At 43.7% G+C, this 24,605-nt stretch overlaps 1 protein-coding gene across 1 annotated transcript in view; it reads left to right on the top strand.

Annotated features, from left to right (window-relative positions):
- Positions 1–11,071, top strand: part of sppl3 (signal peptide peptidase 3) — a 60,035-nt gene extending 48,964 nt beyond the window's left edge. Inside the window, exons 7-11 of the mRNA XM_056290897.1 lie at positions 1,857–1,963; positions 4,077–4,240; positions 5,501–5,691; positions 6,777–6,886; positions 8,782–11,071. Of these exons, the coding sequence (XP_056146872.1) occupies positions 1,857–1,963; positions 4,077–4,240; positions 5,501–5,691; positions 6,777–6,886; positions 8,782–8,853 (644 nt within the window). The 3' untranslated portion in view covers positions 8,854–11,071. The remainder of the gene's footprint in view (positions 1–1,856; positions 1,964–4,076; positions 4,241–5,500; positions 5,692–6,776; positions 6,887–8,781) is intronic.
- The last annotated feature ends 13,534 nt before the right edge of the window (positions 11,072–24,605 follow it).

Genomic DNA, 24,605 nt, shown 5'->3' with positions numbered 1-24,605 from the left:
ACGCCACTCGGCGAGCGAAGTGCGCTGTGACAAATAACCACATGGCCAATAGAAATGAGGCAGACAGCCAAGCATGGAAGAAAAAAATGGAGGAAAAGATAGTATGAAATAAGATGAATAATATCAGTGGGCAGCTGCAGCGCCTGGGGACCAACTCCAGTTCTTCTTTCCATTGCCTTGCTCAGGGGCACAGACAGGAGTATTAACCCTAACCTGCATGTCTTTTGGCCCTGTGATGGCCTGGCGGCCTGTCCAGGGTGTCTCCCCTCCTGCCGCTCAGTGACTGCTGGGATAGGCTCCAGCATCCCCGCGACCCTGAGAGCAGGATAAGTGGTTCGGATAATGGATGAATGGATGGATATAATAATATTAAATATAACAATAATAAGGATAATGTCGAACTTGTCCCACTAGAAGTTTTGAAAACTCCGCCTATTTTACTCTGTCTTCCGCGCCAAACCAAGCGGTAAGCACAGTGCTGTTTACAGGGTCGCAACGAGGGGGGGGGGGTGCAGAGGGTGCAATACACACAGGCGCCGCATCAGCAGGGGCGCCAAAAGACTACGTAAAAAAATGTATCATAATTAAAAAATATAACATGTAACTATATATTCTAATCTAAAATTCTCATCTCAGTAATAATATTTATAAATATTAAACTTTCAAAAAACAAATACGCCAATAACCAGAAAATTTACTGCACACTGTACTTTTGGCGCCCCCGCTGATGCGGCACCTGTGTGCATTGCACCCTCTGCGTTGCGCCCCTGACAGCGCAAATAGTGTTGTGTCGAGTAGGGGATAAGGAGAGTGTTATGTTTGGATCTGTGCTGTGTAAGCGGTGTATGTATAAGTAAGTAAGTATAAGTAAGGAAGGCACGTAGCACAGTAGTAATGATCAATCGTTTCTTCTTCTCTTCTGACTTACGTTACACGCAGCAAGGCATATTCGTAACATTGGTGCCACCTACTGGCGTATGCAGAGAACACACCAGAGAGCGCACAGCCAAATCCCCTGATATGTCCAAGAAACGGCCTCGCACAGCCGCCGCTTCCTAGCAAACAAAACGTAGCTGCATTAATTGTGTTAATTTCTTTTGCGTGTTAAATATTTAAATTAATCACAAAAATTAACATGTTCATTTTGACAGCACTAATTTAAATACGAAATGAAAATGCACAGTATGGACAAAAATCTTTGCGTGAAGAAATTAAAGTTCGCATGGGACTGCTGTGGTAATGAGATAAAATAAAAGGGATGTTAGATGATAAATGGGGGTGTCATACAGAGAAAAGATTAATCTATGCAGACAATTAGAGAGTGGGTAGTGTTAATTGGGAACAAAGGAAAGCCTGATGTCAAGAATCGGTGTTAAGATTCTCCTCTTCTGCAGCACCCATTAACATTTCATTCAGCTAATTAAATCCTCATGAATCTCTGAGTCCCACCACTATTTTGAGGAAGGACATCGAAGATTTTTCAGTAGTCTCCAAATCATTTGTTAATGTCATCAGCCAGTGTGTGCAAAACTTAGTTTCTTTTGGCAACCTGCCAAACTGAATCCACTTGTTTCATTTTAGTGTGCTACAGTCGAAATACTCACAAAATATGAATCGTTACATATCCAGTTAGTCGGGACCCTACTCTTGGTTATGATTCGTAGTTTGAAAGCATTGTCCAGTGCAGCTTTTTCCCTCTTTTTAGCTGTTGACCTGGTGTGTCTGTGTGTTTTGCCTCATGTTCAATTTAGGTGAACTATATTTTTCCTATCCCTATCAGTCTAGCTTTCTTTATCGGAATGCCTATTGCCTTGTATAGAATAAAAAGTCTTAACTGTGTGTTTTTCTTTCTTCAGCACTAGCCATGGGTCTGTGTGTAGCCATGATAGCCTTTGTGCGGCTTCCCAGTCTAAAGGTGTCATGCCTGTTGCTGTCAGGTCTACTCATCTATGATGTATTCTGGGTAAGCTATTTCTCCATTCCAACTGCCACCTGATTCACACAAGTCTTATAATGTCAAACACACAGGGACAGTGTTGAATTCAACATTTTAAGGTGAGAGTGAGGACTTTTACATGTAAATGAATATCCAGGACATTCAAGCCCTTGAATCTCTATGTATTTCACAGTTTACTGGACAATTAAATCTGGTGTCTGTGGCGATATTCCCAAACAGCATTCCCGCGCTGGCACAGCGGAAGTGATACGTAGTTATGTGTTTTAGATTAACCAGCAATGATTGCTTTGCCAGAGCTGAACGTCCGAGTGACGAAAGCATTGGCATGCTTCTCGTTGTTTTGCCTTCAGGGCTTTCTGCCCGAAAGATTTCGGGCTTGGAAGCTATGACGGAAAAACCTCAGAAACGTCCAAGAAACGTTTCTGATGCTCCAGAGAACAAAGAAACTCGGCGTTCAGAGGGAGGATTAAAGTAAAAAAGAAAAAAAGCGATCAACGGCGAGGACAAACACGGATAACTGCAAGTGTAGCTTTTCCTCGTTAGAGAGCGCTTAAAGAAGAGAAGTATTTACTCTTACTACCAGAAGGGGGAGACAAAACTTACGCACGCCAGGTTTAAATTGTATGTGCGTCTGTTTATCTATCTTTTTCTGTCTGCTTGTCTGGTTGATGTAAAAGAAGTTGCCTTTATCAACCCCTTTACAAATTATAATCCATTTTGAACATATTTTTCTATTCATTTCATAAACTTTGGCACTTCCGATGCAATACAAAATCAAATCAAGTTAATTTGATTAGTTTGGTACGTAAGTTGCTTCTAAGAATGACAAATATGAGTGATGAGTCGTGTCATTTTTATGAAAAATATCAATTTCCCCTTTCCTGCGATTTCTAGTGTCAGCACAGTCATGTGCCTAGATTTGCACAAGGCATGGCTAAAAGTGACCCACATTTTTTTAAAATGCCCTTTCTCTGAGGTTTGTATTTCACAGTCTTGTATATAGCTTAATCATTTAATGTTAAAAGTATACATGCTTAGTAGAAATGCCAATCTGATAACAAAATTATTTTACTGTTCTGCTGGACTGTCCAGCACAGCTGTGGTCCTACTATATTTTGGTTATCCAAAGGAGTTGAATTGGACTTGGTATATATCCGTGAAGACGTTTCACCTCTCATCCAAGAGGCTTCCTCAGTTCGTGCCTTTCTGACTAGATGAAGCTAGTCTGACTGGCTGGTGATGAGACCCGGAATTTATCCTCTTGGAGTCGTTGTCAGAGCTATAGATGTAGATATAGATATATTTTGGTTAGCATATAGTAGGTGTCACTTCAGTGCATGACCACCTTCAAGCTTTAAGGATTTTACTTTCACAATTTTTTTTAAAACAGAAATCAGTATGGCAGGGTGAGTAAATATGTGCACTCAGCATTTGGTAGATGGTGTGTGAGAGCGTCACTTAATTCAGCATTGGTTAAGCCTTCATTCCTGCTTGGTAAGTTCATGGTAGCTAACTTGCCTCGAAACTATCGTGGCAGCAAGTCAGGTGGTGATTTTTTAGCCTACAACAGTAGAGTGCTGACAGGTAATTATGACTCTGCAAATGATAATATAAAGTTAATATGAGTCTTCAAAATCTGGCGCTGAGTGCAGGTCATAAGTGAAATATATTAAATTCATATTTCTGACTTTGGTCACGTATTGAGATAAATGTGTCCACCTACACCTAAAATCACATGTAGATGCATAGGAGGGATAGTCATTTGCATTTTCAAACAAAAAAGATGGCCTCAAAACATTTTTACGAGGAAAATATTTCTAAAATGTCCCTTAAGTCATTGCCTGTTGGTTAGTCATGGATAATGAAAAACCCAGTGATGTAATTTTTTTTTCCTCACACATATGCTTGTGTGTGTTGGCGTGCTTGCATAATCGCAGCATAGATTATTTACAACATATCTTTAGGTAACCCTGGCAGCAATAGGTTTAGTAAGTGTAGTGCCATGAAGACATTAGGATTTTCAAATGTTGTGATTTGCGAACTCTTTTGCCACTTTACAGAACAAAATGTGCTGGATTCTGCAGTTAACCACACAAATGGCCTGCTTGCATTCCTCCAGGTGTTCTTCTCAGCCTACATCTTCAACAGTAATGTTATGGTTAAGGTGGCAACTCAGCCAGCAGAAAACCCCATAGATGTCCTTTCCAGGAAGCTTCACTTGGGACCAGGGATGGGTCGTGATGTTCCCCGCCTCTCCCTTCCTGGCAAACTGGTTTTTCCAAGGTATGATTAAGTTGGGATGATAGGGAGTAATCTTTACACATTCATTCAGGATCTTACACTCAAATTCTATAGATCAGCCTCAGCTAGTTTACTTGAGCCTCCTTTTTTCTTTCCAACCTTTGCTGTAATAAATCCCAAATGTAAGACGCCTGCCTAACTACCCAATGTATTGTCACAGAATGAATGAATTGACCCTGTACATAATTATTTTAAGTTCTTGTTGTGTACGTTTTTTTCAGGTAAATTGGTACTCTAAGAAGGTGTTTTCTTAAAGCCAACAGGCTTGAAAAACTTGCTGACCTATATATATATATATATATATATATATGTGTGTGTGTGTGTGTGTGTGTGTGTGTATATATCAATATAGATGTAGGAAAAAAACTGTAATACATAGCAGTACAAGCCTGTTTCATGCATCACGCACTCATCAGCTGCCAAGGGGGCGCCCACCTAGGCAGCTGATGATGATGATGATGATGATGAGCTGATGATTGCATATAGCATGAAACGGGCTTGTACTTTCTCATAGAGAATTTTACTTGACTAACTGGATTGATTCAGCTATTCTTCAGTATATATATATATATATATATATATATATATATATATATATATATATATATATATATATATATATAATGTAAGCAAATGGCACAGTCAAAAAGCACCTCTCTGTCAAAACACATTACTACACAATTAAAAAAACAGAGCAGGAATTCTGCAACAGATCTACCCCAAAACTACACGGTCTGTCACCCTCTTAATATGACTGTGTGGATGAATGAGAACGCCGTAGTAAATAACCTCCTAGTCAATTTGCATGGTACCATAAGCAATAAAATGGGAAGGTTTTGGTTTTTTTTACATAGTTCACATCATTAACGTTTCTATTCATTTCAGAGTGACTTGTTCAGCAGCACTGTTGAACAAGCGAAGTTAGCGAAGCCAATAAGTAACATAAGTGGGCCATCCACCGCATAATATCATATTATTAGACCTCCGTTTTAAGCTAGGCAGTGGTGTGGCTAAGCGAGATCCGTTGTGTCATAACTACCATGGTAGTTATGACATTTTGACCAAAGCTAGAAAAAAGTCAAAAATAACTTATGTACATATAATTGTTGATGTTTATTTAGTACAAAAAAAGAACAATAAAATAAACATTACAAAAATTTTGGTTTTTTGGGGGGGGGGGTTAAAAAAAATGGAAGCCAAGTGTTTAACCAGTCTGTTCCTTTTGTGTGTTTCCCTGTCCAGTTCCACAGGGAGTCACTTCTCCATGCTGGGGATAGGGGACATTGTGATGCCCGGCTTACTGTTATGCTTTGTACTGCGCTATGATAACTATAAGAAGCAGGCGAATGGGGAGGTCCCGGGGCCTGGTAACATGTCTGGACGGATGCAGCGTGTCTCCTATTTCCACTGCACCCTTATTGGATACTTTGTGGGTAAGGACAGAATTATGGAAGAGCTGTAAGGCTTTTGTTTTAACACATGATTGACCTTGGTGTAACATTTCACCTCATACTGTACATTCATTTATATGTCACCAAGTCCAGCCTCATTTGTATGAAACTCTTTTCACTCTTCTGATCCTTGTTTAATTTGGATTAAACTTGAACCTGTGTGCTTGGTCTGCACTACTTTGTATTGTACCCAATGAACACAAGTCACTTCCATACGTCACTTCTTTTCATTGCCATTGGCACAAACCCAAGGAGGAATACAACAGTGAATCTATGCTGTTGAAAAGAGTGGTTCTGAAGGCGGGTGTCCGGGTAGCGTGGCGGTCTATTCCTCTGCCTGCCAACACAGGGCTTGCCAGTTGGAATCACTGTGTTACCTCCAGCGTGGTTGGGCGTCCCTACAGACACAATTGGCCATGTCTGCGGTGGGAAGCCAGATGAGGGTATGTGCCCTGGCCGCTGCACTAGCACTTCCTCTGCTCGATCGGGGCGCCTGTTCAGGGGGGAGGGGGAACTGGGGGGAATAGCGTGATCCTCCCACGCGCTACATTCCCCTGGCGAAACTCCTCACTGTCAGGTGAAAAGAAGCAGCTGGCGACTCCATGGTATCGGAGGCATGTGGTAGTCTGCAGCCCTCCCCTGATCAGCAGAGGGGGTGGAGCAGTGACCAGGATGGCTCAGAAAATAGGGTAATTGGCCGGATACAATTGGGGAGAAGCAAAGAAAAAAGTTATTTCCCATCTCACACCAGCAAAGAGAACCAAAATAAGAGCCTTTTAGCTTTAAATCAAAACACTGTCATTATGAAGCTTGGTCCTGTAGTTTGACAGTTGAGAACATTTTCCAGCTGAATCAAGTGGTACTGATATAATGAAGCTAGCTGAATAAAGTGGTACTGATAATGAAGCTGTGCAACCAAAACGGTTTTGTAGCCAGAAGTTGCTTTGGGGGACCACAGTGGCATGTTCTCTAGTAGAATAGTGCAGAAGGACAGAAAAGAAATTAAAAGGCATATTCTCTCAAAATTTTGCAAAAGGTTTAATTTGTGTGTGTAACTGTGTCTTCAGGACTGCTGACCGCCACCGTGGCCTCCAGGATCCACCGCGCGGCTCAGCCTGCCTTGCTCTACCTGGTGCCCTTCACCCTACTGCCTCTCCTCACTATGGCCTACTTGAAGGTACACTGGGGTTGGGAGAGTGAAGAGTGGTGAAGAAAAAAAAATCCTACGTAAAATTTAAAAGGTCGGGGTGTCCAGGTAGCGTAGCGGTCTGTTCGTTGCCTACCAACACGGAGATCGCCGGTTCGAATCCCCGTGTTACCTCCGGCTTGGTCAGGTGTCGCTACAGGCACAATTGGCCGTGTCTGTGGATGGGAAGCCAGATGTGGGTATGTGTCCTGGTCGCTGCACTAGCCCCTCCTCTGGTCGGTCAGGGCGTCTGTTCAGGGGGGAGGGGGAACAGCGTGATCCTCCCACGCGCTACGTCCCCCTGGCGAAACTCCTCACTGTCAGGTGAGCCCCCACCCCCCAGATCGGCTTAGGGGGTGGAGCAGCGACCGGGACAGCTCGGAAGAGTGGGGTAATTAGACGGGTACAATTGGGAAGAACAAGGGGGAAAAGCCACAAAAAAATTTTGCTCAAGTCTTATTGTAAAAGTCATCCAAACCACTGACACAAAAGGGGGATTTAATTTTTTACAAAGTTTAATATTTTATTTTATTCTTAATCAGAATTTAGATGTCAGCCAGCTGGTTTTTAAACATGTTTCTTAAAGCGACATTGTGTCATTTTTCTTGTCATTTATTAACATTGTGAGTGTACACAGCAAATGTAGACCTCTGGTGCTTCAGTACACCACTTAAGTCCACGGCTATCGCCTCAGATGATCTGGTGTGAAACACATGAGCGGTATCATCACGTCACCGCAGAAATAAACATAATCGCTTCCTCGCACACAGGAAATGATGCAACTGTGAGTGATGATAAAAATGAGTGTAAGATTTTAGATGGGGGGGGGGGTTCCCAGCACACTTATTCTTGGCTTGTTGGTGGTAGAGGTTGCAGCGAAATACATATGGCCCATTGCTGAGGAAAAAAAACAAAACATCTAAAATCCTTTGTTCATTTCTGTCATGCCTTGTAGCGAGGGTCACTTCCTGTGGGTAAAGAAACCATCACGTCTCATTCGCTGCTATGACAATACTGCCCATGCGTGACGCACCAGACCATTTAAGATTACAGCAGCAGAATTAAATGGTGTATTGGAGTCCCAGAGGTCTCACGTGGTTGTGTGCACACTCCGGATTTTAAGGAGCTAATAGAAAAATTACACAGTGTAGTTTTAGGTACCACTGAAGAGCACCACTGCTGGAAGTAAAGTTATGTGAATGGGATTTCAACATTGAGAAATTTTACATTATATTGGGGCGGCACGGTGGCGCAGTGGTTAGCGCGGTCGCCTCACAGCAGCAAGGTCCTGGGTTTGAGCCCCAGGATAGTATAGCCTTGGGGGTCGTCCCGGGTCATCCTCTGTGTGGAGTTTGCGTGTTTTCCCCGTGTCTGTGTGGGTTTCCTTCCACAGTCCAAAGACATGTAGGTCTGGTGAATTAGCCGTACTAAATTGTCCCTAGGTGTGTGTGTGTGTGTGTGTGTGTGTGTGTGTGTGTGTGTGTGTGTGTGTGTGTGTGTGTGTGTGTGTGTCGGCCCTGTGATGAACTAGAGAGCAGGATAAGCGGTTTGGATAATGGATGGATGGATGGAAAAGAATATTCATCCATCCATTATCCGAACCACTTATCCTGCTCTCAGGGTCGCGGTGATGCTGGAGCCTATCCCTGCAGTCATTGGACGGCAGGCGGGGAGACACCCTGGAAAGGCCGCCAGGCCATCACACAGGGCCGACATACACACACACACACATTCATACCTATAATAATATTCATATTGAAAATAATGATATAAGAATTATATAACTTGAAAAATATTTGAGGTAGATAAGCGACATGAAATTGCTTATTCTCACATTTAAATCAAGAATCCTGATTTGTGTTTAAGATGTGATCTATGATCTACAGGGGGACCTGCGGCGCATGTGGTCAGAGCCCTTCCATGCCAAGACCAGCAGCTCCCGTTTCCTGGAAGTATGATGCATCCTGAAATACACAACCAGCAGGGGGAGGACCACAGAACCCTACCCTTGACAGAGGGATGGAGATAGGGTGCACTCAAAGAGAGGCCATGTTCTCGTCATCACTAGTTCATGTTTTCTGCCAGTCCTTTGTGAAACCCTCAGAAGGACAGCAGTGTTTGGACCACAATGCCCAACAACTTATATATTGTCGTTGTTCCCAACATTTAGGGGGGTTTTTTTCTGCTTCTTTATATCGCTTTTATTCAAGTCTGTTCATTATAGAACATGCTTTCCATACTGTTTCTCTCTTTTTTTATTACACTTTCTTCACATGGCTCCTTCCATATCTCCAGCCTCTCCTGTTGTCTTAGTCTCTTTCTCTGGGCCTGCCATTCATCGTCGACCCCTCAATCTCTGTATTTCACTGACTCAGATGAACATGAGGGTCAAGCCTCCCCTTTTTGTGGACTTACGGTTGTGAAACATGATCAGGACTTTCTTTTTTGTAATACATTGTCGTGGTCATCATTATGGCTCTTGTTATTGTTATTGTTATTATTATTATTATTATTGTTATGATTAAGGATTGATTTCAACAAACATGCAGTGGAGAAGAGGCGATGGATTGCAGCCATGCAGGATTGTGACAGTTATGGGGAGTAGTCACGCCAGGAAGAAGAATCTTCATCCTTCCGCTGCCCCCCCCCAAGCTGTCTGTCATCCCATCACAGTGGTTCCTTAGCAACACTCCATCCCTCCTTTTGACAAATCTTGCCCACCCCATCGTCCTCTGATAATCTACTGCCCCATATTCCCCCATGCTCACATATTTCTTGAGGATTTCTTTTTTTTTTTAATTCTTGGCATATACAGAATTTATGCATCACAAATTGTGAATATGCCCCTTGTATCATAGGAAGAACTTCTGTTTGTATATATGTGTACACATTAGGGTATCATCGGGGTATGCGTTTGTGTTTCTTATTTGGGGATGTTTAGCAGAGTTAGGAAGCTAACACCGGACACCAGCCGCATGCTGGTGAGTTCAGGCTGATGGGTTTTAGTCGAGCGATGAGAGAACGTTTTAAGATTTTAATCCAAACTGGTTTGACTGGGGCAGTAACAAGGCCGGTGGGGGAGTAACAAGGCCGGTGGACAAAGAGTTAGTTTCCTGCACTGAGTGTGTACGTATGTGTGTGTGTGTGTGCGCGTATCTGTGTGTGTGTGTGTGTGTGTTCGTTCATGGGGCGTGTGCATGGGCACATGCATGCACAAGAGAATACCGAATGGGTTTTTTTTGTACCTCTGATTTGGAGTTCACAGATGATAGAACCGACAGTAGTCCGGTTTTCTTCCCCCCGGTGTGTTCAGCAAGTGGTGGGGCATAAAGACATATCTCATGTGCAACCTGTTGGCACGTTTATAAAAGTTAACAACAAATTACTTGAAGGGCCAGCAGTGGAAATGTATACTAATATAGAATTTGGGAACCCATGTTTCATGTGTTAAAATGAATACCGTACCCTAAAAGTATTTTTTTGTAAAATTGTCCCCAGACGTTCGATTCCTTGTTGAGGTTTTCCTCTGAATAATCCTTGGTGCGTTTGAGGTGCAAGGCTCGTAATTGTAAAACGACCCTATTTATTGCCACGGTGAGACAAGGTTTGTTTTGACAAAGTTGAATAAATAAATTGGTTAAATTACTTTTTTCAGTTTATTTATATCGGAAGCAGATTACTGTTTGAAAGTGAAAACCTGACTATTGTGAAACTCTGGACTTAAAACCTGCAGGTGAGAGTCAGGGGGACCCTACTGATGCGTTGGCGCTGGAGCCATACGTCGTGGTCTCTATGAGTTGGGTGGTGCCTCCGTAAATATATTGCTTCGAGCGAGAACGCATGTGGTCCTCCCCCAGGCTTTTAACCGGAGTTGTTTTGGGTGTATGTTGGCTGTGTGTGAGTACCAGATCAAATAGCATTACCTTCATGAAGTCTGTTTGGACCTGCAGAAAGGAGACAATATATTGTGACCTTCAGAATTCAGAAAATGGGTTGCAGTCAGTGGACCCCGAACTTAATTCATTGGATGAGATTTCGCTCATCTTCTGATATGCAATTTACAATCTTTGATTTTCAATTCTCATTACTCCCGCTGTTGTGGGCCTAGTCGGTTAATAGCTGGAAAGTGATGAATGGATAATGCAGGGTTGTTTTTTTGTTTTTGTTTTTTTTGCTGGTTTTTTTTTTTTTTTTTCGTTATGCTTTCTGGCCGTGCATGTTAAGTGTACAGTGTGTCATTTTCCAGACTGCATTAACATCAGCTGCAGTTTTGAGACTGTGTTGGACTCAACCGAGGCACTGGACCTATAAGCTAGGCTACGCAGAGGAACATCACATGGACAAAAAGGCTACTGATCAGAGACTGCTCAACTCCGGCCTTGGCAGCCAGGCCTGACTGATTTCACAAAGGCCGAACATGACCTGGAACCCGCCGGTTCGAGACTCTCAGCCTGTCCCTAAGTCCAATTGCCTAAATATCATGGACATTACGGAACCACAATCTCAGCCCAGATCCCCTGCCACTAAGGACATGGCAAGAAAATATAATATAAATAACTGATGACGATCATGGTGATAACTGTTTTTGTTTTTGTTTTGTTTTTTGGAGAAAAAAAAGGAGAAAAATATCTGTTTTCATTTTCTATGGAAGACAGCTTTCTTTTCATCCCCATGTTGGTAAAAAAATTTTCTTAGTTTTTTTTTTCTTAGTTTTACATTTTATACATTAATTCCACGTCTTCTCCCTTCCAGCAGAGGGCTCTAGCTCTGTTGGCGTGTTGATGTTACAGCTGAATGGATTCTGTATAGAAAAAAAAAGGTGAATAAATAAATTAAGAACTGTGTAGTGAAATATGGATCCTGAAGCGTTGAATCTAAAACACTTTTTTCTCCTTTGAATCCCTCTTTGTGCTCCCTCCTCTCCCTTCTTTCCTTATTCAGTCAGGATTCTGCTGTAAATAAACAAGACTTTAACTGTACCGTCCTGTGATGACGTTCGTCTCCATTTATCCATAGAGAACTTTTAACTACATTAACTCAGATCTTAAATATACACCAGTTTTCTCAGGGCACATTAAATAAGCTCACGTGAGGGCGTCCGGGTGGCGTAACGGTCTATCCCTACAGACACAACTGGCCTTTGTATGCGGGTGGGAAGGTGGGTGTGGGCATGTGTCCTCGTCGCTGCACTGGCGCACCTGGTCGGTTGGGGCGCCTGTTCGGGGGGGGGGGGGATAGCGTGATCGTCCCACGGGCTACGCCCCCTGGCGAAACTCCTCACTGTCAGGTGAAAAGAAGAAGCTGGCGACTCCACATGTATCGGAAGAGGCACGTGGTAGTCTGCAGCCCTCCCCCGCATCGGCAGAGGAGGTGGAGCAGCAACAGAGACGGCTCGGGAGGATGGGGTAATTGGAGAGAGAAAAAATAGGCGTGGGGGGGGGATAAAAAAAACTAGAGTTGTGTAACATAAGCTTAACAATCCAAAATTGGGAAAACCCAGGGAAGATCTTTAGAGGATTCTCCAGCAAAATTGCACCGATGATGCAGAATCCGTCAAGGCAACAGAGGTAGCCATGGGGTGTCTGCAACGCCTACAAAGACACGCATAACCGCTCTGCTGGATCAGGTCCAGCTGGTGATGGACGTCCACCAGTTAGTCTGCAAATGTGAAAGTGGTGTACCTCTAATAGTGATGGTGAATCTTAGTTCTCTTATTTCTGTCTCATTTCTATTCATGAATTCGTATCTTAGTCTTTGGTAGTGACTGGTTAATTGCATTACCGCCCTCATAACATCACGCTTGTCTGTACTTTCCTGAAAGCAGCGGCTGTGACGACCCGTTTTCTCCACAGGGATAACGTCTTTATTCTGATGTTATCTAGAATTTCAGAGACGGTCCGTTTACGTACAACACGACATTATCCCTGGTGATTTGAAGTTGTGTGAAAATGTAACTGAGCATTCCCTTCGAAGCCGCCGCTAACATATTGTCGCAAACTAAGGGGGCAGCCCGGGAACCGCCACAGCCGGGACGCGAACCCGTGGCTCCCATACCGCAAGCGACAACGTTAACCAGTCGACTAAAGGGTCGGACCCGTTAGCCAAGGGCCAACGTGTCTACTTATCCATGCACGTTACAATATCATCTGTAACTCCCAGTAACTTCACAGGATTAAGACTTTAAATGACGAACATTTAGAATGGAAATCGAACAAGGACTTCTCCAGATTATCTGGTTATGATAAATGTACACATCTAGAGGTTTAAATGCCATACCTGCTACACTGTTCTCAAGCTGAACAACTGAGCCAAGATAAAGAAAACGTCTAAGATGTACATTATATTAAACTAACGTCTTGTGATGTTAAACTTATTTTTTTCTGAAACAAGGAGTGATTAGCCTCTTTTAATGATCTTTGGTTGCTCATAAGGGTGATTGGGGCAGTTTTTGAATTTCCGCCTTGTGTAAACTTTCTTGCCATATATTTAAAAAATTTGGCCAAATATATGATACGTTTCAGTAATCTACTACTACTACTTACACCTGCTCCCGTTAGGGGTCGCCACAGCGGATCCTCCGTTTCCATCTCTCCCTGTCCTCTGCATCTTCCTCTGTCACACCAGTAACCTTCATGTCCTGCTTCGCCACATCCGTAAACCTCCTCTTTGACCTTCCTCTTTTCCTCTTCCTTCTGGAGCGAATTCGGGGGGTCAACCACAGGAACTGCCGCCGCCGGAACGCGATCCCGTACCTCTCGCACCGCGGAAGACATCGCCAACCGCTTGACTAAAGGGTCCGACCCGTTACCCAAGGGCCGACGTGTCTACTTATCCATGCACGTTACAATACATTGCATTACATTACATTAGAGTCATTTAGCCGACGGTTTTATCCAAAGGGACTTACAATAAGTGTATTTAACGTAGGAAATCAGGAGAACTACTGGTCATCAGAGGTCATAAGTGCACCTAAACAAGCATCTAACAGCAAAACCAGTGCTAAAGTAAAAGTGCAAGAAAGAGTTGTTGTTTTTTTTAAATGAGTGAATACAATAAGTGCTAAGAGCAAGTAACAGGGTAGTAGCTCTTGAAGAGGTGAGTTTTCAACCTGCGCTGAAAGATGGGCAGCGACTCCGCTGTCCTGACATGAGTGGGGAGTTCATCCCACCACTGCGGGGCCAGGACAGAAAAGAGCCGTGACCGGGTCCATCCGCAGCAGGGGCCTCTGAGCGACGGGGCAACCAGGCGTCCCGAGGCAGCAGAGCGAAGTGGTCAGGCGGGGGTGTAGGGCTTGACCATGGCCTGGAGATAGGAAGGAGCTGTTCTTTTCACTGCCCTGTAGGCTAGCACCAGAGTCTTAAACTGGATGCGAGCAGCTACTGGGAGCCAGTGTAGGGACGTGAGAAGGGGAGTTGTGTGGGAGAACTTAGGGCGGTTGAACACCAGACGAGCTGCAGCTTTCAGAACAAGCTCCAGAGGTCTGATGGCCGGCGCTGGGGCGCCAGCAAGGAGGGAGTTGCCGTAGTCCAGCCGGGAGATGACCAGGGCCTGGATGAGCACCTGAGCCGTCTCGTCGGTGAGGAATGGGCGAATCCTCCTGATGTTAGAGAGGAGAAATCTGCAGGAGCGAGCAACCGATGCAAGGTCTGCAGCAAACGGCAGTTGGTCGTCCAGAATAACACCCGGATTCCTCACAGTCCGAGTTGGCGTCACCACGGTGTTGTCAATGGTGATGGCCAGGTCTCGGTGCGGGCAACCTTTCCCCGGGAGGAACATCAGCTCTGTCTTGTCCAGGTTGAGCTTCAGGTGGTGTGTCGCCATCCACTCCGAGATGTCAATCAAGTACGCAGCAATGTGTGTCTCTACTTATGTGAGAGTATACCCAGCATCTCTCCTCCACACATGTCCAAGCCATCTCAATCTTGCCTCTCTTGCTTCATCTCCAAACCGTCCAACGTGAGCTGTCCCTCTAATATACTCGTTCATAATCCTGTCCTTCTTCATCACTCCCAATGAAAATCTTAGCATTTTCAACTCTGCCACCTCCAGCTCCACCTCCTGTCTTTTCCAAACCACACAATATAGCTGGTCTCACTACTATCTTTTAAACCTTCCCTTTAACTCTTGCTGGCACCCTTCTGTCGCAAATCTCTCCTGACACTCTTCTCCACCCTGCCTGCCCTCTCTTCTTCACCTCTCTTCTGCTCTCCCCATTACTTAGAACAGCTGACCCCAAGTATTTAAACTCATAGGCCGTTGTCACCTCTATTCCTTGCATCCTTACCATTCTGCTGTCCTCCCTCTCGTTCACGCATAGGTATTCTGTCTTGCTCCTACTGACTTTCATCCTCTTCTCTCCAGTGCATACCTCCACCTCTCCAGGTTCTCCTCAACCTGCTCCCTACTCTCACTACAGATCACAATATTATCGGGGAACATCATAGTCTATGGAGACTCCTGCCTGATCTTCTGCTCCCGGTGTGGGAACATGGCGGCACGAATTCACATTTACGGCGGCCTCATCCAGTACCAACCATGCAGCGTCTTTGTTCCTGTCTGCATCTAAGTTTTGTCTTCGTTTGATGGCTGAGAGAGCTGGCGCTGGATCGGCTGGGATAGCTTGGCCTACTGCGCCCTGTGAGCCCAGGGACCACGGCCCTGCCTGGAGCTGCACCCGAGGAGGTAACACCGAGGGCGGTCTGGAAGTGAGGCAGGCTAAGCTAACTGCTAGCCCATGCAGACCATCAGTTCCAACAACACCAAGGGCGGTCTGACAGCGGCCTCGCCTGGTGTTGACTGTGGTGTTTTTGGTGTCGTCGTGTGGGATGCGGCGAGGTGTGTTGAGGGTGTCTGGTTGGGAGAGCTGGCGTTGGATCGGCTGAGGGAGCCTGGTCTGCTACGTCTGGTGGGCCCAAGGACCATGGCCCCTGCCCGGAGCTGCGGCCAAAGAGGAAGCACTGAGGGCGGTCTGACAGGACATATAAGCGAGGCAGGCTAAGATAACTGCTAGCCCTGCGCTCGTTCACTTGGGCAGTGATTTTTTTTTTTTGCTTTGTATATATGTGTTAGTTTGTATATATGTGTTAGTTGGAATATGTGCGTTCTTGTAGTTCTTGTAGTTTTGGGATATGTGTTTTTGTCTGTGTTGCACTGCTGTGGGCTGGGGGAAACAATATCACAAAGTGTTCCTGATTCCTGATGTCGTCCATCAAGCTGTCCATCACCATTACAAACAAGAAAGGGCTCAGAGCCGATCCTCGATGGAATCCCACCTCCACTTTGAACCCATCCGTCACTCCTACCGCACACCTCACCACCGTCACACTGCCCTCATACATACCCTGCACCACTCCTACATACTTCTCTGCCACTCCCGACTTCCTCAGACAATACCACACCTCCTCTCTCGGCACCCTGTCATATGCTTTCTCTAAAGGTAACGCCGGCTGACCTTCTCTACACTCCAACAGCATTATCAAAGCAAACACCACATCTGTAGTGATCTCTCATGGCATGAAACCATACCGCTGCTCGCCACAGGTATGTCATCCGGGCCAACCGCCTTTTCAGCAATCAGGAACCAGGAACAATTATTGTCATACCCTTCATGCACTTGCATATACAAAAGAAACGAAATTTCGTTCCACCCAGCCCACAGCAGTGCGACACAAAAGACAGAAACACACATCCAAAACCTCCAAAAACGACACCACCAAAAAACAGAGAGAACAAAGCAAAAAATAAATTAATTAAAATAACAGCAACAACAACAACAACACACAAACAGTTAACAACATAACAACACAGTCCACTCAGAGCAACACAGTCCAGAAAATCCCTGCCGGTCTGCATGGGCTAGCAGCCAGCTTAGCCCGCCCGCTGTCGAGGGCGCACCGCCCGCCCTTGGTGCTTCCTTTACGGGCGCAGCTCCAGGCACGGCCGCGGTCCCTGAGCCCACCAGACTCAGCAGACCAGGCTCCCTCAGCCGATCCAAGCGCCAGCCAGACACCTCCGACACACCTCCCCGCACCCCACACGACACACCTCTGTTTTGAATCTTCATCCTCTTCATAGCTGCCCTCGCTTCTTCCTTGCTAATCCACCTCACTTCCAGATTCCCAGATTCACTATCCCCACATCATCCAACCTTCTCTCGCTCTCATTTTCTTCATTCATCAGCCCCTCAAAGTACTCCTTCCACCTTCTCAACACACTCTCCTCGCTTGTCAGCACATTTCCACCTCTATCCTTTTTCGCCCTAACCTGCTGCACATCCCTCTGTCTAGCCAATCGGTACAAGTCCTTTTCTCCTTCCTGAGTGTCCAATCTCTCATACAACTCACCATACGCCGTTTACTTTGCCGCCTCTCTCTTCGCTTTACGCTGCATCTCCTTGTACTCCTGTCTACTTTCTTCATCTCTCTGACTATTCCACTTCTTCTTTGCCAACCTCTTCCTCTGTATACTTTGCTGTACTTCCTCATTCCACCACCAAGTCTCCTTGTCTTCCTTCCTCTGTCCAGATGACACACCAAGTACCTTCCTAGCTGTCTCCCTCACTATTTCTGCAGTGGTTGCCCAGCCATCCAGAACTCTTCACTACCACCCAGTGCCTGTCTTAACTCCTGCCTGAACTCCACACAACAGTCTTCCTTTTTCAGCCTCCACCATTTGATCTTCGGCTGTGTCTTCACTCTCTTCCTCTTCTTGGTCTCCAAAGTCATCCTACAGACCACCATCCGATGCTGCCTAGTAATGCTCTCCCCTGTCACCACCTTGCAGTCTCCAACCCCTTCAGATTGTGCCTCCTACATAAGATATAGTCCACCTGTGTGCACTTCATCCACTCTTATACGTCACCCTGCATGTGTTCCTCCCTCTTCTTGAAATATGTATTCACCACAGCCATTTTCATTTCGCAAAATCCACCACCATCTGTCCTTCCACATTCCTCTTCTTGACACCATACCTGCCCATCACCTGCCCATCACCTCTGTTCCCTTCACCAACATGCCCACTGAAGTCCACCCCGATCACCACTCTCTCCTCCTTGGGTCCCCTCTCCACCACTTCATCCAACTCACTCCAGTATTCTTCTTCCTCTTGCATCTCATGCCCAACTTGTGGGGCATATGCGCTGATAACATTCACCATCACACCTTCAGTTTCCAGCTTCATATTCATACATTTCTGTAATGCTGTAACGTAATCATGATGACGTCACTTATCCATTTCAGGAGGAAAGAAGGTTTTTTCATATTCCAAGGAGGCATGGCATGCTCTTTTGTGTAAACTGATCCAAAACATTTCCTTCGTAACATGTTGGTGAGTGGGACAGCACATCTTATCAATGATTTAAACTAGTGTAAGCATATTTATTGGATAATTTAATTCATACTTTACTATAATGTCACATGCACATTTTCCTTTTCCTGGTCATTACTATGACTCCATGTTCATTTCTGTTAAACTGTATTACTGAAGGTTCAAAAATCCGTCCACCATTCATACAATATATAAAGCTGTTCACTGTCACAACCCCCCCCCCCCTGACCACATTTAACTGAGGTAACAAAAATGGCTTGGAGTCCAAATTTCACTGAATACATTTAACTGAAGTAAAAAAAAAATTTTTTTTTAAATGCTTCACGTCCAAAGTTCATTAAATACTGACCCCCAACCCCCACAAACTGTTTGTTGAACACATCGTTTAAGTCAGACAATAATAATAATAATAATAATAATAATAATAATAATAATAATAATAATGATAATAATGATGATAATAATAATAATAATAATTTTATTTATATAGCACTTTTCTAAAACATTGTTACGAAGTCCTTTACAGAGACATAAAACCAGACAAGGCAAAAATACGAATAAGATCAAATAAATAACAGTAAAAATAAAAACAGTATGAATAAACAAAAACAATTATCAAACATTTGTAAAAGCTTTCACAAAAAGAAAGAAAAAAATCAGACAGTCCTTACAGGTGAAGGAGGCGTTATCGACAATGACCCTTTATCTTCTCCACAAGACTCAAGACACAAGATGGTTCTCTGTGGCAGGGTTGATCCTTTTCTTCATTAGCAAAGCCTTTTAGCACTGTCCCATTCATAAAATAATAAAAAAAAACAATCTAATTCCCAAAATAGAGACATGATATTAACACGCTTCCATCAAAGGTATGTGCAATATAGCAGCGATGACAATTGTATGACCTTATTATGATGCTAGCCCCGCCCACACACGTGATGTCACACGAATGAGGCTATGTAATTTTGATTATGTGGTTTCACAGCTAGGGCTCAGCAAAAATAAATAAATAAATAAATAAATAAATAAATAAATAATGAATAAACTTTCTCATTTTCGGCTGCTCCCGTTAGGGGTCGCCACAGCGGATCATCCGTTTCCATCTCTTTCTGTCTTCTGCAACTTCCTCTGTCCCGCCAGCCACCTGCATGTCCTCCCTCACCACGTCCATAGACCTCCTGTTCGTCTTTTCCTCTTGCCTGGCAGCTCCATCTTCAGTATCCTTCTCCCAGTATAGCCGGCAACTCTCCTCCACACATGTCCAAACCATCTCAGTCTTGCCTCTCTTGCTCTGTCTCCAAACTGTCCAACTTGAGCAGTTTCTAATCGTTCCTGATCCTGTCCTTCTTCGTCACTCCCAATGAAAATCTTAGCATCTTCATCTCTGCCACCTCCAGCTCCACACCCTGTCTTTTCGCCAGTGCCACCGTCTCCAAACCATATAACATAGCTGGTCTCACAACCATCTTGTAAACCTTCCCTTTAACTCTTGCTGGTACCCTTCTGTCGCAAATCACTCCTGACACGCTTCTCCACCCACTCCGCCCTGCCTCCACTCTCTTCTGCGCTCCCCGTATTTGACCTTATGTCCAAATCACCCTTAATTCACCCTACGTTATGTAAATGAGCAAATCTAACTAATACCTGTACATAGTTTTTTTCCCTTTGTTTGTTCTTCGTTTTCTATAAGTGTATACCTCTAATAAGTCCTATGTGGAGATTTGTGGCAAATATGAATATATGATAAAAACATATAGTATCTGAAAAAAAATGTAAATGAGCAAATCCAAATAAATGTACATATAAATAAATAAATAAATAAATGAACAAATAAATGTATCTTTCAATTACGAGAGCAAGGTTTAACCATGTCTTGTTCTTTACATCCCCACCAAGACAGGAAAATTTACGAAAGTAGCGACAATTTCTGTCTCCCTCAACATATCTAAATTGACAAATAACGTTAGCAAGAACTGGAAATAAGAGGTTTTGGTTGGCTAAAAATATATTAGTAAATTTTTTTATTATTATTCCTAATGTTGGCCCCGTATCAAGTCTTTCAATAAAACGTGTTAATGGTTTTATAAAAGAAAAGCAGAAAACAACGCCTCCGTGCCAGTGTTATACCAGAATCTGCTACCGTGGAAAACTGTGACCATGTTGCGTTCATTTGATCCACGGGAAGTCGGGAGATCGAACTTACCGACTCGGCGACATTTTTTCTTCCCACTTGAGTGGCGGTCATGTGCAATGGGTTGGGAGAGGAAAACGTTATAAGACGCGTTATAAAGACGTTGCCTTTTGCGTATAAAAGCAAACTCGTTATCTATTTTTGGTGGATAATGAAAAGAACACAAAACCTCCATTCACGTGTCGACTTCACAATCGTCATCCTGTTCCGGTGGGAGGCGCGTTCACCCCAAGTACCCGACGGTACACGGGCGCAGCATGCGCTACGCAAAAACTGCCGATCAGTCCGAGACAGTTTAAAGGTGAACTCGCGGACACCCCCCAACTCCTCCCACTTTCTGGATACGTTTAGTTACGGGCTGGTCCGAGCTTGGCTCGAGTGCCGATATAGGAAGGGCGGCTGTCCACGTGCCTATACGTTAGTCTCTTACAGCACGCCATCTGATGAAGACCGTTCCGTACAGCCACGGTCACAATTTTCCACCGTCGCAGATTTTGCTATAACACCTGAAAGGCATTAGAGTTTGTGCCCAATAACAGCCACAAGATGGCGACACAGTCCACGTTAATAACAATGTTGAAACATGCACAGTAGCGTCATAGACCTGGTTGATACCACATCGCCAGCTACTGTTTAAGATTTTAGCTTGTTTCAGTGATATCTATTACTCCATTAAACTGACACACACACACACACACACACACACACACACATCCCTATATATATCTATATCCCTATATATATATATATATATATATATATACACATACATACATACATACATACATACATACATACATACACACACACATACGTATATATATACATATATATATATATATATACACACACATACATACCCATACATACCCATATATATATATATATATATATATATATATATATATATATATATATATATATATATATATATATATATATATATATGTAGGGAAGCCAGTCGAAAATCTTTATTACATGCACCTTAATGGCGAGGTCCTCTTTGCCCCCATGGGAAAATGGCCGCTTCAATGAGAAACCAAGATGCTGAGTCAAGAGTTCATTGAGCAGCGCAATAGGGGATCAATAAAGTATCTTAAAATCACACAAAAAAAATTCTTTTTCTGAGTTATTACTTCTCACTTGTGGATTTGAAGCATTTTGTGGGTTTGATCTATTTCAGCTGCCCAGCAACAAGTCATCTGGAAAGTTAACAACAACGTATATATTTGTCACTGCTTGTGTTTGGTGCACTGAGGAACAAATTGAGGTACATGCTTGAGATGGGTATTAGTAATACTAAATAGTCATATTTTGGTTCTTTGACTATTATGGTGATTTTACTTCACTAAATATTTGGTTGAACCGAGAGACGGGCAGACAGAGAGAGGCAGGATTAATGGAAGGACGGAGACAAAAAGCAAGTCAGACTGGATGACTTCCTGCCTGACACGCTAATCGACCAGCTGGCTGACTGGCAGACTGACTGAGGTGTAATGGGGATCAGGAGAAAACTTCCAGGACACTGGGGGTGGGGAAGGTCGTTGAGGTCAAGGCATGGTCCACCCCTTATCACTTATTGGTCAGACCATCCGATGGGTTCTGTGCAGCTTTGTGGCCCTGAAGTGGCCAGAATTCCACCAGGACCATGGGGATTGTAGCATGTCATTTGTGAAACGGTTTGGCGAGATGGTTCCAAAAAAGAAAAAAAAAAAAAAAAAAAGAAAAAAGAAAATAGGTTGGCCAACATATGAAACGTGAAGTTCTGTGTGTAGACAAACTCCTAAAATCCTTATCTTATCGAGCCAAAGATTACGAACGGGCAGATGATTGAGCAGGCTAAAACAGCCGGCCGCTGTATAGTAATAATCATCTTTGGTTTTAGGGTTGGCAGCTAACACCTCTAAATTGCTCAAAATTTGTTCAAGACAACACACGGAAATTTGACTTGCAGGCTTAATTGAATGCGTTGCACTGGGATTCGATAACCAATCTCTATTTAAATTCCGTCTGGAAGAAACTACAAAAGAGGAATAGTCATCTGTGGGATGTACTACTTTTGTTTGCGTTGACCCACAGTTTTGTCCACTCCAGTACCTGACTAAGACTTTTGAATGCATTATCTTTGTGTACACATCTATTGCTGGCCCCTGTGATGTTAAGGTGCACACTAAAAATGGATTTGGAAACAACATCATGGTAAAGTTAAACTCCAGCAACACATGGGAAAAGACAGTTAATGGTAAATTATGATGGCATGCTGCCTGTTTATGCCCATGTTAATGGCAGAGAGGTTCCTTTCCCCTCTCCTCCCCTCACAGCCATGCATTCCGGGCTTGTTTAAATAAGGCTTGCTTGCCTGGGCGCGGGTGGATTCCCCTCTGGCCCTTTGCCCTTTGACCTAAAGTGCATTCCGTATGTAAAGTGAGGAATTCCTCTGAAGTTCAGTTGATGGGGTTGCGTTTTCATCCTTTGGACTCTGCTCCAGTCACTCAGTGGGAGGAAAAACAATCTGTATGTACACCATTGAACAGCTCTGTGACTTACAGATGGAGTTTATTGTAGGTTTGTGGCGGAAAAAAAAATCTTTGTCCAATTAGTAGTTTAGCAATTTCAACCTCAATAAACATCAGGGGTGATCCTTTGGGATTGCGAGTGATTGATTTTATGGCAGAGGGTGTGGGGTAATAAAGATTTGGGGAAGTGAAGTTGGTGTAATTTCCACTAGCCTGACCATTCTTTTGATCCACAAACATCATCACCACAGGCAATCACAATTTAGGAGAAAAAAATAAATGAAGAGTTAAAAAATTGTAAGTTATAAGTCGGCTCAAGGCAGTGATAATAATTTAACGCACTAATGTTTAATTGTAGACGCATTGCATATATAAGTAAAGAGATTGAGTTTACTCCCGTTCTGATTTTGTGTAAAACATTGATTGTTAAAACATTAATTATGCATGGTGCAACTGTAGAGAAACATAAATTACTACAGAAAACTTTGCCTTGATGCATGCTCAATAAGCCAGGTAAGAAAATCAAAGAAGGTTGAATCAGTTCATCTGGATACAAAGTTATTGATGATACAACGTTTCTTGTCAATAAACGTTGTATCCAGATGAGCTGATTCAAGTTGTATCCAGATGAGCTGATTCAACCTTCTTTGAGCAGAAAAAAATTGTAATTCTCATTAAGTCATTTCTGTAAATAGTCTGAAATCTGATGCTAGAGGCTGTCACGATGATTTACATTGGTCTCCGATGCACATGCCATGCTTTCTGATCCCCCAGCCGCTTCAGTAGCATCGGATAAACATTTCTCATTGGAGTTCACTGGCTAAACTGTGAACCTTGAGAGACACACCTGAGCACCTGGTTCAACGGGGAGCTTCCAGGACGTGTTTCTTGTAGCATGATGTCTTGGGAGCCATGTGTGCTGTTGGAGACGCTGCAAAAGGCTGTGCCACCCATGCAGCTGGAATGTCATGCATGCAGCCCATAGAGTCTGTTTCAAGGGGGAGGCACAGGGGTGCACAGGGGCCTGGTGCTTGAGGTGGGGTCCACTAGCCCATGAAAAAAGAGAGAGAACTCACTCCCCACCCCCACACCTCCCACACACTCACACAGCACAAACTAATCCATTAACCTTTTTTTTTTTTTTTTTTGGTGGGAAATTATCAATGACAATCCATCAGAGCTGTTTGGTCTCCTCCTGATGAGAGGGAAACCTGAAGAGAGACGTGAAATGGTGGTGTGGGGGTTGGGAGAGGTTAAAGGGCAGAGGAAGAGAGGAGGTACATGTTCGAAGGAAGGGTTGGAAAAAAAAAAGGGAACAATAACTCCCATGTTTAAAAGGCGTCTCTCACGGCCCACACTTCACAACCAAACCGTCCTGCTACTCCAACTTTCCCCAGGAAGGTTTCAGAGGAAACAACTACAAAAACATGCAAACAGATTGTTTTACCTCCCTTTCCCCTCACTTTTATTCATCGTGCCCTTTTTTCAAAAAAGGTGTGCTTTCAAATATTCACGTGTAGAAAAGTATTGCATAACACAGAAGTTTTCCAGATCCTTCTGGACTCTGATCCTATTTTTTCTAAAGACCAAATACATTCAAGTGTTTCCTTTTCTTTTTTTTGTTTGGTTTTTTGTTGTTGTTTTTCTTTGTAGCAGAAGCCTCTGAAATAAACTTAACAGC

The sequence above is a fragment of the Lampris incognitus genome, chromosome 12 (genome assembly GCF_029633865.1).
Source record: "Lampris incognitus isolate fLamInc1 chromosome 12, fLamInc1.hap2, whole genome shotgun sequence".
Classification (NCBI taxonomy): domain Eukaryota; kingdom Metazoa; phylum Chordata; class Actinopteri; order Lampriformes; family Lampridae; genus Lampris; species Lampris incognitus.
This window is presented reverse-complemented; position numbering and strand designations above follow the sequence as displayed.